Raw genomic sequence first — 17,321 nt, 5'->3', positions numbered from 1 at the left:
TAGTTTTGTCTCCCAGGCTGGGGTGCACTGGTGCAATCTCAGCTCACTACCACCTCTGCCTCTCAGGTTCAAGTGATTCTCCTGCCTCCGCCTCCTGAGCAGCTGGGATTACAGGCAAATGCCACCACCCCTGCGTAGTTTTTTGTATTTTTAATAGAGACAGGGTTTCACTGTGTTGGCCAGGCTAGTCTCAAACTCCTGACCTCATGATCTGCCTGCCTCAGCCTCCCAAAGTGCTGGGAATTACAAGTGTGAGCCACCACACCCAGCCCTGCCGAATGTCTTAATTCTGTTTCTTGTTAAATACGTTTTTGTATTTTGTAGCCAAATCACTTCATTTTCCCTTTGTGATTCTGTCATTGCTTTTTTTTTTAAGACAGAGTTTCGCTCTCGTTACCCAGGCTGGAGTGCAATGGCTCGACCTCGGCTCACCACAACTTCCGCCTCCTGGATTCAGGCAATTCTCCTGCCTCAGCCTCCTGAGTAGCTGGGATTACAGGCACGCGCCACCATGCCCAGCTAATTTTTTGTATTTTTAGTAGAGACGGGGTTTCACCATATTGACCAAGATGGTCTCGATCTCTTGACCTCGTGATCCACCCGCCTCGGCCTCCCAAAGTGCTGGGATTACAGGCGTGAGCCACCACGCCCGGCCCCTGTTGTTGCTTTTAAACACAGACCATGCCCTTCCAGAGATGTGGGGTCACTTTTACTTTCTTTTAGCATTTTTTATGATTTACTTTCTTTTTCTAAAAATATATTTTAAATCTCTCTAGGGCAAACAATGTTCAAATTAAATATAATGCAAGTCACAAATGTGATTCATACATGTAATTTTATTTTATTTTATTTATTTTTGAGACCGAATCTCTCTCTGTCACCCAGATTTTTTTTTTAAGACAGAGTTTTGCTCTCGTTACCCAGGCTGGAGTGCAGTGGTGTGATCTCAGCTCACTGCAACCTCCACCTTCCAGGTTCAAGTGATTCTCCTGTCTCAGCCTCCCAAGTAGCTGGAATTACATGCACACGCCATCATGCCTGGCTACTTTTTCTATTTTTAGTAGAGATGGGGTTTCACCTTGTTACCGAGGCTGGTCTCAAACTCCTGGGCTCAAGCAATCTGCTCACCTCACCCTCGCAAAGTACTGGGATTACAGGTGTGAGCCACCATGCCTGGCCCATATATGTAATTTTAAATCTTTCCAGTGGCTACTTTTTTTTTTTGAGGTGGAGTCTTGCTCTATCTCCCAGGCTGGAGTACAATGGTGCAATCTCAGCTCACCGCAACCTCCGCCTCCCAGGTTCAAGCAATTCTCCTACCTCAGCCTCCTGAGTAGCTGGGATTACAGACGAGCGCCACCACATCCAGCTAATTTTTGTATTTTTTAGTAGAGACAGGGTTTCACCATGTTGGCAAGGCTGGTCTCAAACTCCTGACCTCCAGTGATCCGCCTGCCTTGGCCTCCCAAAGTGCTGGGATTACAGATATGAGGCACCACTCCCAGCCCCAGTGACTACCTTTTTTTTTTTTTTTAAGTAAAAGGGATAGGTAGAGGCACAGGGGATTTTTAGGGCAGTGAAACTATTCTGCGTGATACCACAATGGTGGACATATGTCATTATATATTTGTCAAAACCCAGAGAATATCCAACACCAAGAGTGAGCCCTAATGTAAATCGAGAACTTTGGGTGATATCAGCGTGTCAGTGTAGGTTCATCAATTGCAGCAAACGGAGCTCTCTGGAACCAGAGATTGTGTATGTATGGGGACAGCAGATATGTGGGAACTTAATACTTTCTGCCCAGTTTTGATGTGAATTTAAGACATTTAAGCTGGACACAGTAGCTAATGCCTGCAATCCCAGCACTTTGGGAGGCCGAGGTGGGAGGATCGCTTGAGCTCAGGAATTTGAGACCAGCCTGGGCAACATGGCAAAACCATGTTTTGTATTTTTCTACAAAAAAATACAAAAATTAGCCAGCTGTGGTGATGCACACCTGTGGTCCCAGCTACTGGGAAGGCTGAGGCAGGAGCATTGCTTGAGCCAGTGGGGCAGAGGCTGAAGTGAGCAGAGATCGTGCCACCGCAGTGGCAGTGGCTCATACCTGTGATCCCAGCACTTTGTAGAGCTGAGGCGGGCGGATCACCTGAGGTCAAGAGTTCAAGACCAGCCTGAACAACATGGAGAAACCCTGTCTCTACTAAAAATACAAAATTAGCCAGGTGTGGTGGCACATGCCTGTAATCCCAGCTACTCGGGAGGCTAAGGCAGGAGAATTGCTTGAACCTGGGAGGAGGATGTTGTGGTGAGCTGAGATCGCACCATTGTACTCCAGCCTGGGCAACAAGAGCGAAACTCCATCTCAAAAATAAAATAAAAAATAAAATAATAAAAACTATTAAAAGGTCTAAACAAACATGTGAAAGTACTTTTAATAACATATTTTATCGTCCCAATATATTCAAAAATATCATTTCAATATGTAATCATTTATATAAAATTAATTAATGAGGCTAGGAGCAGTGGCACATGCCTGTAATCCCAGCAATTTGGGAGGCTGAGGCAGTTGGAATGGCTTGAGTTCAGGAGTTTGAGACCAGCCTGGTTAACATGGTGAAACAACATGTCTATTAAAAAAAAAAAAAATTAGCCAGGTGTGATGTGGTAAGACTGTAGTCCCAGCTACTCCAGAGGCTGAGGTGGGAGGATCACTTGAGCCCATGAGGTCAAGGTCATGTACCCTCTACTCCTTTCTTGAAAATTCACATCCAGCCAACTTCTGTTTTCTTTTTTTGAGACAGACTCTGACTCTGTTGTCCAGACTGGAGTGTAGTAGCAGGATCTTGGCTCATTGCAGCCTCAACCTCCCAGGTTCAAGCAATTCTTATGCCTCAGCCTCCCGAGTAGCTGGGACTACAGGCACAGACCACCATGCCCAGTTAATTTTTGTATTTTTAGTGGAGACAGGGTTTCACCATGTTGGCCAGGATGGTCTTGAACTCCTGACCTCAAGTGATCCACCTGCCTCAGCCTCCCAAAGTGCCAAGTGCCAGGATCACAGGCATGAGCCACCGAACTCAGCTGAACTTTTTTTCTCGCTTTTCCTGGTAATCTCCACCTGGCTCTCTTGTGTCAGGCAGAGTGACCTCTTGGCTCTCCGTCCCCTCTGTCATTCCTCCCAGGGCTTCAATCAGTCCTCGGCTGCCACCTCAAATTCCTTCACCTTCAGACTGTTGCTCTCACCCAGGAGCTCCACACCTGGGTCATCTCAGGATCTCCACCCCTGCAGCTCCCAGCTCTGGTGACAGCTCATTAATAACAAAATTATGAAATAGATTCCTAACAGCCAGCACTTACTGAGTAGGCAACACCAGGCATTCTGCTGACCCAGGGTGTGTCCTCTTATCCTTCCAACCATCTTGAGGGCAGGAACCATTTTGCACATAAAGCTGTCCTATCCGTTAGTGAGCAGACAGGTCCCAGGCTGTGCTCAAGGCCAGGGGAAGGAGCTTAGGGGTCCTTAGACAAAAGCTCTGGGGATCCTAGAGGGTTGAGCACTTTGGCCTGGTGTGGCGGTTGACATCCCTAATCCCAGCACTTTGGCAGGCAGAGGAGGGAGGATTGCTTGAGGCCAGGAGTTCCAGACCAGCCTGGTCAGCATAGCAAAACCCCATCTCTATGTTATTAAAATAAGAAAAGTTGTTGTTTTTTGTTTGTTTGTTTTTATTTCTTCTATTTTGCTGGGAAGGGGCGAGTTCCCTTTCCTGCCACCTGCGAACAGGTAGGAGCTCCTGCAGTGAGGAGACTTGGAGGTGGGGTGCCTCCAGCTGCCCAACTCTCGAGGTTGTGCTCCAGACCCCTCTCTGGGCGGGTCACCTCCCTGTCCCAGGTAGGGTGCCCTTGGTGACCGCAGCAAAAATCCTCGAGGGGAGGAGAGAACTGGGAGGGGCGGGGCAGGCCCAGCGCCTCTCTCTCCCGTCGGGGCGGGACCAGCATCTGGCACTGCAGGCACAACCAGGCGGCGGCGGCGGCCACGAGGCCAGGCGGCGGCCGGGAGGACCTGCGCCCCGCGCCCTTCTGCGCCCGCGGGCACCATGAGCGGCCGAGTCGGGGACCTGAGCCCCCAGCAGCAGGAGGCGCTGTCCAGGGTGAGGCGCGTAGAGGGCTGGGAGGATTGGGGAGGGGCCCTGTGCAGCCTGGCGCTGCGGAACCCGGCTGGAGCCCCCATTGTACGGACGGGAACAACGAGCCTGGAGAGAGCGCCTCTGTTCTGCCCTCCCGTCCGGCGCGAGATTGCTGAGGCCGCTAGGTGCAGCACGCGGGACAAGAGTCCATCTCTGAGGGACCTGGGGCTGAATCCAGTGTTCTGACCTTGCCTGCTCCCCACCACCCGGCCCTGGCCCTTGTTCCCCGGTTGTGGGGGAGGGGGTGGTGCTGCCTTGGGTAGACAGTCTTCTCCTAGATTTCATGCCCAGATTGCAACATTTGTTTGTTTGGTTTCTCTTTGCGATTTGTCCTTAGGGCCCAAGCTTCCCTATCTTTAATTTTTATTTATTTATTTATTTATTTATTTATTTATTTATTTATTTATTTATTGACGGAGTCTCACTTTGTCACCAGGCTGTGCGATCTCGGCTCACTGCAATCTCCGCCTCCCGGGTTCAAGCGATTCCCTTGCCTCAGCCTCCCGAGTAGCTGGGACTACAGGCGCACACCACCAAGCCCGGCTAATTTTTTGTATTTTAGTAGAGACGGGATATCACCATGTTGGCCAGGATGGTCTTAATCTCCTGACCTCCTGATCTGCCTGCCTTGGCCTCCCAGAGTGCTGGGATTACAGGCGTGAGCCGCTGTGCCCGGCCTTTATTATTATTATTATTAAAAAGATGGAGGCGGCCAGGCGCTCATGCCTGTAATCCCAGGGAGGGATTGGGAGGCTGAGGCAGGTGGATCACCTGAGGTCAGGAGTTCGAGACCAGCCTGGGCAACATGATGTAACCTGTCTCTATTAAAAAACACACACACAAAAATAGCTGGGCGTTGTGGCAGGCACCTGTAGTCCCAGCTACTCGGGAGGCTGAGGCAGGAGAATCACTTGAACCTGGGAGGCAGAGGTTGCAATGAGCTGAGATCACGCCATTCCACTCCAGCCTGGGTGATAGGAACTCCATCTCAAAAAAGAGAGAGAGAGAGAGAGAGAGAGAGAGAGAGAGAGAGAGAGAGAGAGAGAAATGGAGGGGTCTTTTTGGGGAGGTGACCTTGAGATAGTCCTACAGGCTGTGCCTGGAGTGTCACAGCTGTGGAGAAAGGAGTGTCCAGGAATTAGATATCACAGCAACAGTGTAGTTTTTGATAGCCAAGGATTTGAAACTGACTTTGAGGTTGGGGGAGAGGAGGTGTCACAGCCAGGCAGGCGAATGGGAGGCTCACACTTTGGCCCTACGAAAGGCAGCTTAAGAGTTATGGGGGGAATGATGCGTTTCAACGCTAATGCCCTGCAGAAAGGCCCTCCAAGGAGGAGAGAGAACCCTGGGAGGAGACTGGTCCCCAGGGGAAAGAGGGCCCTCGGGGGAAATAATAGGGTCCCCAGTGAAGGAGGGGCCCTAAGGTGAGGAAGGTGGGGGTCTCCTGGTGAGCCCTCTTCCCCCCCCCACTCACTGGTGGTGGCCTCTGGGAAGCCCCAGGCACTGTGCTCCTAGTGGGAGCTGTTTTTGGAGGTTTTCTGGCCTTTGGAGGTGAACTATGATATAGATGCCTGTGGGCCAGAGAGCTTTAAATGATATGAAGAAATTATTCTTATTTCTTCCATTATTTAAAAGTATTGAATGTGGCTCACACCTGTAATCCCAGCCCTTTGGGAGGCCAAGGCGGGTGGATCACTGGAGGTCATGAGTTCGAGACCACCCTGGCCAACATGATGAAACTTGTGTTTACTTAAAAAAAATACAAAAATTAGCCAAGCATGACAGCCTATGCCTGTAGTCCCACCTACTCAGGAGCGTGAGGCAAGAGAATTGCTTGAACCCTCAAGGCAGAGGTTGCAGTGACCTGTACTCCAGCCTGGCGACAGAGCAAGACTTCTTCTCAAAAAAAAAAGTAGTGGATGCTTGTTATTTTTTAAATTTGGGGAAAAGAGAAAAGTAGGAAGAAGGGAAAGAGGTCGCCCATGGTCCCAGAGGTCTGGACAACCAAGTGTAGGAGCATTTTCTTCTAGTTCCTTCCCAAGTTCAGTTTCAGTATCTCTGGTGCACTGCTTTCCTGCCAGTGGCATCATGATAAGATGAGTTTTCTCCCAGTCACTCCTCACCCTTCCCAGCACCTGCTTAGTGGCTTTCTCTTTCACTTGTACCCATTCCATGGGGGGCATGGCCCCCAAGGGTGGGTCTTCTTGAACTTGACACTTCCTTTCTGCATCCCTGGGGAAGATTCTCCACCTCCTCAGCCTCAGTTTCATCTGCAAAGCAGGGATATGATCTTTGCCCCACCTGCCTCAGGGCCTGCTTTGAAGTTCAAAGGAGGAGACCCACTAAACTAGGGGGCTGAGGGGTGCAGAGTTGTTGCTTCTCAGGGGTCACCACTCTTCTCCAACCCCCAAGTAAAACTTCCTCCTGAACACAGAGGCTGCAGCTGTTGGTGCAGGAACCTCCGTGCGAGGGGCCTGTTCAGATTATTATAGCAGGTGCTATTGCTCACTGGAGCTGATTTTTTTTTTTCTTTTTCTTTCTTTCTCTCTCTCTATCTCTCTCTCTTTTTTTTTTTTTTTTTTTTTTTTGAGGCAGAATCCCTGTTGCCCAGACTGAAGTGAAGCAATTACAACTCCCTGTGACCGCTGCCTCCCAGGCTCAACTGATCCTCCCACCTTAGCTTCCTGAATAGCTGGGACTATGTGTGTGTGCCACTATGTCCGGCTACTTTTTGTATCTTTGTAGAGAAAGGGTCTCACTATGCTGCCCGGGCTGGTCTTGAATTCCTGAGCTCAAGCAACCCTTCTGCCTCAGCCTCCCAAAGTGCTGGATTACAGACAGGAGCCGCTGTGCCCAGCCTCACATTTCTAATCCCAAATTTGGATTCACAGATTCACCTTCAAACCCAGCCCTTGCTTTAGTGTTTTAGTCCCCAGGGAAATGAGCTCTCCTCTCTTTCTCAGACCCAAGTCTCAGTCTCAGACGCAAACGCCTAATGACACCCTTCGACTCTGCCAGTAGAAAAAGGCACGCTTCCTCCCCCACAGTCCTGATAAGGCATTCCTGGCTTCTCTTTCAGCCCCTGTCTGTTGACCTCCGCTTCTGTTTTTTTTTCCACAAAGTTCCACTGTCCAGGGCGTCAGGCAGTCCACGCTGGCTGAGCGCTCACATTTATCTGACACCTGCTTGAAGCAAAGTCTGCTAGATGCTTTACGTGCACAAACTACTTTGATTGGCACAAGTTCGTTACTATCCCCATTTCACAGATAAGGAAACAGAGGCTCAGAGAGGTTTGGTAACTTGCCTCTAAATCTGAACCCTTAAGATGCAGTATCAGGGACAACATTCCTAAAACCATCTAGCTGGCCTGCATCAGAATCACCCAGGGATCTTTGTGAAAAATAAGGCTGTCAGCTGGGCACAGTGGCTCACGCCTGTGATCCCAGCACTTTGGGCAGCCGAGGTGGGTGGATCGTTTGAGCCAAGGAGTTCAAGACCAACCTGGGCAATATGGCAAGACCCCATCTCTACAACAAATACAAAAATTAGCTGGGCGTCGCGGTGTGTGCCTGTGGTCCCAGCTACTTGGGAAGCTGAGTTGGGAAGATCTATTGAGCCCAGGAGACAGAGGTTGCAATGAGCCAAGATCACACAAGTACACTCCAGCTTGGGCAACAGAGGGAGACCCTATCTCAAAAATAATAATAATAAAATAAAAATTTTAAATAAGGATGCCAGTGCCCCACCTTAGACATGCAGAATGGGAGCCCTGCATGTAAGGTGCCCCCACATTTTGGGAAGGACCCAATACTTTTTCCTATGTTGGGCTGGAGGGTGCCCTATTTTCAGATGGCAAAGTTGTTCGGGGCAGTGCCCTGCAGGGTCTCCAGGTGGTGCTGACTGGCAGATGAGGTGGGCAGGGTTGGGGGTGGGGTTGGTGGCTCCTGAGGTCAAAAGAGGCCCACTGACTGTCATTTCCTCCCCCATTCAGTTCCGGGAGAACCTCCAGGACCTTCTTCCCAGAGTGCCCAATGCTGATGACTACTTCCTCCTGCGCTGGCTGCGAGGTGAGGCTGGCAGGGGTCAGGGGAGGCAGAGAGGGAGGGAAGGAAGGAGGGTCTCAGGAGAGAAGTTGGTACTTTGGGGAATGGAGCTGTAGAGTAAAGAACACAGACTCTGGAATCAGCTTGCTTTGGCTAGAATCCAAGCAAGACTCTGTCTCCAAAAAAAGATAATGAAAAGTCAGATACCATTCAAAACAGCAACAAAGCTCATAAAATAACCCAGGAGTTTATTCTAGAAGACACAGACCTATACAGAAAAAAATCTTAAAATCTCTGAAGTATATCGAACTGCCCTGTTCAGTTTGATACCCTCTAGCCACATATAACTATTACAATTAATTTAAATTAAAACTCCAGGTCCCAAGTCACACTTGCCATGTTTCAGTTGCTCTGTAGCCTCGGGCAGCTAGCGGCTACCATAGTGAGCAGCTCGGGTATAGGACATTTCCATCATCACAGAACGTTATCCTGGACAGAATGGACACAGAAGATGATTTTGACAAATACATAGCTTAGAGTGAAGATTGGTCGGGTGAACTTGGTGGCTTGTCTTCAAATATTTGCAGAATTGCCACACTGACAAGGGATTACATATATTTGTTTGACCTCTGAAGACGGGGCTGGAATCACCACAGGGCAGATTTGGGTTCAGTCAAAGCTGCTGAGGAATGGAATGATAATGCCTTTTGTGGTAATGAACTCCCCTTCATGGGAGATAATCAAGGCTGAGCTGTTGCATTGGGAGTTTTTTTTTTTTTTTTTTTTGAGACATGGTCTTGCCCTGTCACCTAGGCTGAAGTCCAGTGGTGCAATCTTGGCTCACTGCAGCCTCCTCCTCCCAGGTTCAAGTGATTCTCACACCTAAGCCTCCCGAGTAGCTGGACTATAGGTGTGCACCACCATGCCCAGCTAAGTTTTGTATTTTTAGTAGAGACAGGGTTTCACTATGTTTCCCAGGCTGGTCTCGAACTCCTGACCTCAAGTGATCTGCCTGCCTCGGTATCCCAAAGTGCTGGGATTACAGGTGTGAGCCACCGCGCCTGGTCAGGAGTGATTTCCGGAGCTGGTTCATGATCAGAGCAGAGGAGGCCTGGAGGGCATTTCAGATCCCTTCCATTTCAAAATCTCTGACCCTGCATATTGTTTCAGCTCCACGAGTGAATAAATTCCTCCTCAAGTGGACAAATTACTCCCCTAATTAGTCCTCAGTGAGCCAAGGGTCTCAGAAAGCAACGGTCAAAGATTTCTAAAACAGAGCATCATGTTTTCAATGAAAGTGTATCTATTTCTTTAAAATAGGTAATCATGATAGCTACAGTTTATTGAGAACCTACTGTGAGCCAGATATTGGGCCAAGCATTTTATATATTTTATCTCATGTTCTCTGAATAACTGAAAAAGATAGTGCTCTCATTTAACTGATTTAAAAAACCTAAGGCTCAGAGAAGGTAAGCGACTTGCTCAAGGCTGCACAGGAAATAAAAGCCCCAGTCTGTGTGAATCCAAACCCCATGCTCCCTACCACCCCTAACACTGTGCAGGTGGCAGGGGGTCTCTGCTTCCTGAGGGACATCATATACAGGCTAGACTGGCCTCCAGAAAGTTTTAAGAAGACTGGAAACTGAACTCAAGGGCTCTCCAATGTCTTCTAGAGGATTAAAGATCCTTAACTCTTTTAAAAAGCATGTCTTGTGGGAGAGTTCACAGCCAGTTGTAGCAAAAAAATATTTTAAAAGAAAAAAAAACATTTCGAGGTTAGGCACGGATGCCCACGCCTATAATCCCAACACTTTGGAAAGCCGAGGCAGGAGGACTGCTTGAGGCCAGGAGTTCAAGACCAGCTTGGGAATGTAACAAGATCCCCCCCCCAAAAAAAAAAAAAATCTAAACAAAATTAGCTGGGCATGGTGGTGTGGGCCCGTAGTCCCAGCTACTCGGGAAGCTGGGGTAGGAGGGTCACTTGGGCCAGAGGCCACAGCAAGCTTTGATCACATCACTGCACTCTGGCCTGAGCAACAGAGCCAAGACCCTGTCTCAAAAAACAAACAACTATTTCTGGATCCTCAATGGATTCTTGGGGTGTCAGGAAAAGGCCAGGGACACCTTAGCTATTAACTCACGAATTTTTAGGGAATGGCTCTTTCTAGATCTAGCCCTGTGCTTCTACTTAGCTCATCCTCTTCTTGCAGCTCGAGACTTTGACCTGCAGAAATCCGAGGACATGATCCGGAGGGTAAGCATCTATGATCCCTACTGTCCTGCCTTCTGTGCACTGTGACCCAGGGATTGGTGGCAGAAGGGTAGGGACTCTGGCCCTGTCCCATCCTCCTGCTTCTTCCTTCTTCTTCTCTGGATCCCTTTCTGTGTCAGACCCAAGCTCCTGTCTCCATCCCTAGGTCTATGGGTATGCTCTGGTGGGATCTTAGTGACTGTGGGCAGAGGGACCTAGCCTGGTGTCCCCAGGTTCCTGCAGAATCCTACAGCTCTTGCCATGTTCCTGCAGCACATGGCGTTCCGGAAGCAACAAGACCTGGACAACATCCTCTCGTGGCAGCCCCCCGAGGTGAGCCTCGAGCAGCATCCCCCAGGCCGTTTGAGACCCCTCACCCCTGACCTCATCTTCCACCCACCACATCCAGCCACCTGATGGAGTAGGGACCCAGCCTGGTGAGCTGGATTGAGTCAGGACCTTACCCACACCTCCAGGTCATCCGGTTGTATGACTCGGGAGGTCTGTGTGGCTACGACTACGAAGGCTGCCCTGTGTACTTCCACATCATCGGGTCCCTTGACCCCAAGGGTCTCCTGCTATCGGCCTCCAAGCAGGACCTGATCCAGAAGCGCATCAAGGTCTGCGAGCTGCTTTTGCATGAGTGTGAGCTGCAGACTCAGAAGGTGAGCAGCTGGGGTGGGGTGGGTCTCATCTGTCTGCTGGGTGGCACCAGGACCAGAGAGGGGTGGTGCCCTGCCCCCTCCCAGCCCTCAGCACTCAGGGCTCTAGTGGAATGTGGGTTTCTCCCACCCTTAGCCACCCATAAAGGTGAGGTGTTTTCCATCTGTCTGGAAAACACTATGGGCTGCCAGAGGGTGGGATGGCAGAAAGGCGGGTAGAGGTGCCCAAGTCTGTCTGGCCAGGATCTCCTGGCTGGAGCTGTTGTCTGACCTGTATGGCGGCTCTGTCCCAAGCAGCTAGGCAGTAAGATCGAGACGGCACTGATGGTGTTTGACATGGAGGGGCTGGGCCTGAAACACCTGTGGAAGCCAGCTGTGGAGGTCTACCAGCAGGTAAGGTGCACAGCTGGCTTGAGGCTGGTGTGGGTGGAGACTCCCAGCTGTGAGGCTTAGCTGTGAATTACTGTGAGAATCCAATGAGATAGAGGGGTGGGGATACCCTGCAGGGGCTCCACTAGACCAGCCAGTGATGCTGGCCTGGAGTCTACCCTCCAAGGAGAAGGAGGAGCAAGATGAAACCAAAGAGGCCAGGCACGTGGCTCATGCCTCTAGTCCCAGCACTTTGGGGGGCCAAGGCTGGAGGATCACTTGAGTCCAGGAGTCCAAGATCAGCCTGAGCAACACAGGTGAGATGTTGTCTCTATTAATAATAATAACAGGCTGGGCGCAGTGGCTCATGCCTGTAATCCCAGCACTTTGGGAGGCCGAGGCGGGTGGATCACGAGGTCAAGAGATTGAGACCATCCTGGTCAACAAGGTGAAACCCTGTCTCTACTGAAAATACAAAAATTAGCTGCACATGGTGGTGTGCGCCTGTAGTCCCAACTACTCGGGAGGTTGAGGCAGGAGAATTGCCTGAACCCAGGAGGCGGAGGTTGCGGTGAGCCGAGATCGTGCCATTGCACTCCAGTCTGGGTAACAACAGCGAAACTCCATCTCAAAAAAAAAACCAAAATAATAATAATAATAATAACAGTAATTTTTTTTTTGAGATGGAGACTCTCTCTGTCACCCAGGCTGGAGTGCAATGATGCGATCTCAACTCACTGCAACCTCTGCCTCCCGGGTTCAAGCGAGTCTCTTGCCTCAGGCTCCTGAGTAGCTGGGACTACAGGCACCTGCCACCACGCTCGGCTAATTTTTGTATTTTTAGTAAAGACAGGGTTTTACCATGTTGACCAGGCTGGTCTCAAAACTCCTGACTTCATGATCCACCCACCTTGGCTTCCCAAAGCACTGGGAATACAGGCATGAGCCACCACGCCTGGCCAATAATAATATTTTTTTACATCAGTCCAGTGCAGTGGCACATGCCTGTAGTCCTAGATACTTGAGTGACTGAGGCAGGAGGATCTCTTGAACCCAGGAGTTCAAGGTTGCAGTAAGCTGTGATTGTGCCACTATGCTCCACCTTGGGTAGAGAACTGTCTCGAGAACAAATAAACAAACAAAAGAAGAATAACAGAGGGGAAGGTAGGGTGGGCCAGGGATGGGCCTCTTGTCTCAGCAGCATCAGAGGCCACAGAAATCCGTGGGCGGGAGGTGATGGAACAGAGCCCCAACCAGACTCATCTTGACTCCACAGTTTTTTAGCATCCTGGAAGCAAATTATCCTGAGACTCTGAAGAATTTAATTGTCATTCGAGGTAAGCCCACCACTATGCCCAGCTAATTTTTGTATTTTTCGTAGAGACGCGGTTTCACCATGTTGGCCAGGCTGGTCTTGAACTCCTGGCCTCCAGTGATCTGCCTGCCTCAGCCTCCCAAAGTGCTAGGATTACAGGGATGAGCCACCGCGCCCGGCCTGAGACAACCTTTTATTGAAAGCCAGGAACTGTGCCAGGTGTTATATATACATTATTTCACCTTCATCTTCCAGTTAACTACACTGAGACTTAGAGAGGGTGGGTAACTGGCTGAAGGTCACACCGCAGAGAGTGGCAGAATCCATATCTGTCCAACTCCGGTCCAGCACCTGCTCTTGACTGTGGCTCTGTATCCCCACATCCTCTCTGGTCCAGCTTCTCAAGAGATTTTCACGTGTTTCAGCCCCCAAACTGTTCCCCGTGGCCTTCAACTTGGTCAAGTCGTTCATGAGTGAGGAAACACGCAGGAAGATTGTAATTCTGGGAGGTGAGTGACTTGGCGTCTGGTTATGTTCATCTGCCTGGGAAGCAGAGGTTGACACTAAAGACGCTGTTTCTCCCTGGCTCGTCCTCTACTTGGGCACTGGCCCTGGCCTGACCCTAGTCATCTTCTACACACATGGGTCCTAGACCATGGGCTGGGAGCTACATAAAGGTCTTTGGTGCTCTCAGGAGTAGGCGGCCAGGGGAGCATACCCAGGACATATCAGGTCCCCTCACCAGGCTCACCCCTCTGCCTTCTGTCGAGTCTTGGAGTCCCTCTTGCTCCCATGCAGACAACTGGAAGCAGGAGCTGACGAAATTCATCAGCCCTGACCAGCTGCCCGTGGAGTTTGGGGGGACCATGACTGACCCCGATGGCAACCCCAAGTGCCTGACCAAGGTACAGGGTGCCCAGAGGATGGGGAGGGAGGGGAGAAGCTGTGATCTAGTGCCCACTCACACCCCTCACCCACAGATCAGCTACGGGGGTGAGGTGCCCAAGAGCTACTACCTGTGCAACCAGGTAAGGCTGCAGTACGAGCACACGGAGTCCGTGGGTCGAGGCTCCTCCTTGCAGGTGGAGAACGAGATTCTGTTCCCAGGCTGTGTGCTCAGGTAGGGATGACAGCCACCCCACACCTGGGCACAGCTGGGAAGGTGCCAGAGCCCAGGCAGGGGGTCGCCAGTGGGGCTCTGTCCACTGCAGGTGGCAGTTCGCATCGGATGGTGGGGACATCGGCTTTGGGGTTTTCCTGAAGACCAAAATGGGGGAACGGCAGAGGGCTCGGGAGATGATGGAGGTGCTGCCCAGCCAGCGCTACAACGCCCACCTGGTGCCCGAGGATGGGAGCCTCACCTGCATCAAGGCTGGTGTCTGTAAGAGCTCCAGGGTTTACTGGAATTGTTTTCCTTGCCATCTACCCTCTGCTTGCCCTCTCTTTCCAGCTCTCGGGAGGGGTGTGGGGATCTCTGTAAGCTCCAGGGGAGCTGGCTTCAGGGCCATGGATGGGATGAGTGGCCCTTACATGTGGGTATGAGGGCAGACTCATTGTGGGGGAAGAGCTGGTGTTCAGAACCTAGGGCCTTGGGTCAGCTGAGAAGACCCTATACCGGGCTCATTGGGCTAAGAGACAGGTAAGTAAGAGGCCATGGACTTAGAGTCAGGGGTCTTGGCAAGGGAACCACCCAGTTGCATGAACCACCCCACTCCAGGAATCCCAAAGAGGTGACTCCCTCCAGATGTTTATCCTTCACTCCCAGGCCTCCCAGGCCAGATGCAACTCAGTCAGCTTCACCAGAAGCAGCATTGCTGAGGGACACCACTGCCCTTCCATGTCTATTGGGAACAGAGCTAGAAGAAGGGGAGCCCAAGGCTGATTTCCTATGGAGGAGAAGGGTGTTGCTTATGCTTAAGTCAACACATGATCTCGTTTCATTCTGTGGAAAGGGAGCCTTAGGAGAGTAGAGACAGAGAAGTCTGCACAACTCATCAGATCTGAGTTCATGTTGGACCTTGGCATTGAAGGACGTGCCTTCTGCAAGAAGAAAAAGTGACTTACGTAGCCCAGCCCTTTCCTCCTGGGGTGGCAGGGCTCCTCCCTGGGTTAGGACATCAGGATAAGGGAATCCCAGTTCCTCCCCTCCCTTGCTCTGTGACCACTGAAAGATCCTATCACCTCTCTAAGCCTCAGTTTTCTCATCTGTAAAATGAGGATGGCATTGCCTTCCTCATGGGGCTGCTTTGAGGATTTAAGGCACTATAATGTGTGATGGAATGTGTGATGGAGAGGCCCTAGAGCTACTACCTGTGCAACCAGGACGCAGTACGGGCATACCAGTCCGTGGGCTGCAGCTCCTCTCTGCAGGTGGAGCCCAAGATCCTGTTCCCAGGCTGCAGGCTTCCTGGCTGTGTGCTGTTCTGTGTGCTGGTAACTGTCATGAGTCCTTTATGTAGCGCAAGCCACCATGGGATGGCAGTGAGCAACAGGCTTAGGGAGGGACACAGGCTGGCCCTCAGGCTCCGCCTACCATCCTGGACAGCTCGCTCCCAAGGGTTCCAGGGATGCAGCCGTGCAGGGCTCGCTGTTCCTGCAAATGCGCGGGGTTCGTGCTCCCTGATCTCCTCTCTGTCACTGCAGATGTCCTGCGCTTTGACAACACCTACAGCCGGATGCACACCAAGAAGCTCAGCTATACTGTGGAAGTGCTGCTTCCCGACAAGGCCTCTGAGGAGACATTGCAGAGTCTCAAGGCGGCGAGACCCTCCCCAACACAGTGAAGACCCTAGCCACCTCAGCCTGTGTTTTCCAACCCCTTTGCACCCACCCCCGATCCCTGCCGTCCCAGGCAGGGTGGTGCTGAAGGTGGCTGCAAAGAGTCACCTGTCCCACGTCACCATCTCAGCTCATCGTGGGCCCACCTGCCACAGAGACCAAGCTGTAAGGGGCCACCAGGGCATTGACCATGCTGAAGATTCAGACAGGAACCTCTTTTCCTGTTCTCAGAGAATGGGGATGAGAATGAGACACTGAAGATGACCCAGTCCACTGAAGATGGGTCCTGCCTGCAGAAGCTGCCCTTCCATCCATCCCAACAAGGTCCAGCCACCCAGGACTCGCCCATGCCTGGAGTTCCAGCTTCAGGGGGTGTGCGTGGCTCCCAGGCTCTGTGGGCATCACTGCTTCAGGCCTGAAAAGCAGAGAAGCCCCGTTCTCTGCACGTAGGAGGTCAGCAGGGGTGGGCAGGCCCAGCTGGAGGCAGCTGGGTAATGAGATGGGGCAAGGATGAGGGTCCTGGTTTCAGCAGAGCATTGGGGCCCATCCAAGTTTGTTCTGCCACCACTGGATGGAAAATTGGAAATGGGCTGGGTGCAGCGATTCACACCTATAATCCCAGCACTGTGGGAGGCCGAGGTGGGCAGATCATCTGAGGTCAGGAGTTCGAGACCAGCCTGACCAACATGGCAAAACCCTGTCTCTACTAAAAATACAAACATTAGCCAGGCATGGTGGTGTACACCTGTAATCCCAGCTACTCAGGAGGCTGAAGCGAGAGAATTGCTTGAACCCAGGAGACAGAGGTTGCGGTGAGGTTGCCACTGCATTCCAGCCTGGCGACAGAGCCAGATTCCGTCTCAAAATAAACAAACAAATAAATGAAAGAAAATTGGAAATGGAGAGGTGGGGTCAGGCAGAGGTAACCATCAGAGGAAAAGCCACGCTCAGCCTTTCAGTTGAGTGGGTAACGACTGAGTCTCCAGGGAATTCCCAGTGCCCTCCCCTCCACACCTGCTGTGATCCCGCCAACATTTAGCTTTGATTCTTCTGGCAGCTGCACCATTCATGGATGTGTATACATAGTCTGGACAGGTGCTTTGCTGCTAGAAACAGCAAACCACTTAAATTCAATTCCTAAAGCCAGTGCCATGAGGCATCCCTGCGCCAACTGGGTGTTTGAGCAGATTGGCAAGAAAAAAAATGGCTGTGCTGGCTCCATGGAGATGGCCTGGGCTGTCGGGCAAGAGTCACAGAACATCCCCATCTCCAGGGGCTGCCTCTGCATCCGAGATGTGACAGGCATCCCCCGACCCTGTTGCACTGCATGGCCACCCCGTCTGCAGCTTCCCCAGATGCAGTGACATCTGGAGGGCCAGAGGCACCTGGGCTTCCAAGGCAGGCTGTGACTGACTGGAGTTGGGAGGACCCTGTTCTAAATGTCACAAGGCCCACCTTGTCATGATGGGGGATTATAATGCCTCACTTCAGCCTTGACGTCCTCCGCCTAAAAACCAGGGGTTCCTAGACTTGAACTCTGATTCTTGTCCATGTAACTACCCACAGTCAATTTTCTGCCATCAGCACAGCCTTGTCTGGTTTCCTTGCAGGTAGCAAGGATTGCTCTGCCCCCTGTACAAGGGTTTCCAAGGCTCTGATCACAGGGCTGTGATCACAAATACGGGCTGCCTGGGGGGTGGCAAACAGAAATGGGGT

At 51.3% G+C, this 17,321-nt stretch overlaps 1 protein-coding gene across 6 annotated transcripts; it reads left to right on the top strand.

Annotated features, from left to right (window-relative positions):
* The first annotated feature begins 4,001 nt into the window (after positions 1 to 4,001).
* LOC100391642 (SEC14-like protein 4) lies at positions 4,002 to 16,487 on the top strand. Of its 6 annotated transcripts, none has more exons than XM_078338148.1 (12): positions 4,002 to 4,151; positions 8,179 to 8,254; positions 10,441 to 10,484; positions 10,755 to 10,814; positions 10,958 to 11,146; positions 11,441 to 11,536; positions 12,789 to 12,849; positions 13,253 to 13,336; positions 13,626 to 13,732; positions 13,808 to 13,947; positions 14,039 to 14,208; positions 15,471 to 16,487. In XM_078338148.1, the coding sequence occupies exons 1-12, from the start codon at positions 4,098 to 4,100 to the stop codon at positions 15,608 to 15,610; spliced, it is 1,221 nt and encodes a 406-aa protein (XP_078194274.1). In that variant the 5' UTR covers positions 4,002 to 4,097; the 3' UTR covers positions 15,611 to 16,487. The 6 variants fall into 6 exon arrangements, with proteins under 6 accessions (XP_078194274.1, XP_078194275.1, XP_078194272.1 ...); XM_078338149.1 differs by having other exon boundaries at positions 11,438 to 11,536; positions 13,808 to 13,855; XM_078338146.1 differs by having other exon boundaries at positions 11,438 to 11,536.
* The last annotated feature ends 834 nt before the right edge of the window (positions 16,488 to 17,321 follow it).

This window comes from Callithrix jacchus, chromosome 1, assembly GCF_049354715.1.
Source record: "Callithrix jacchus isolate 240 chromosome 1, calJac240_pri, whole genome shotgun sequence".
In the NCBI taxonomy this organism is placed as follows: domain Eukaryota; kingdom Metazoa; phylum Chordata; class Mammalia; order Primates; family Cebidae; genus Callithrix; species Callithrix jacchus.
This window is presented reverse-complemented; position numbering and strand designations above follow the sequence as displayed.

Bases quoted from the DNA above. Each gene is read 5' to 3' on its own strand.
- LOC100391642 (XM_078338151.1), top strand. From the start codon at position 10,743: ATGTTCCTGCAGCACATGGCGTTCCGGAAGCAACAAGACCTGGACAAC. The intron at 10,815-10,957 runs GTGAGCCTCGAG...CCACACCTCCAG, and splicing joins TCTCGTGGCAGCCCCCCGAG to GTCATCCGGTTGTATGACTC. The intron at 11,537-12,788 runs GTAAGGTGCACA...TTGACTCCACAG, and splicing joins CTGTGGAGGTCTACCAGCAG to TTTTTTAGCATCCTGGAAGC.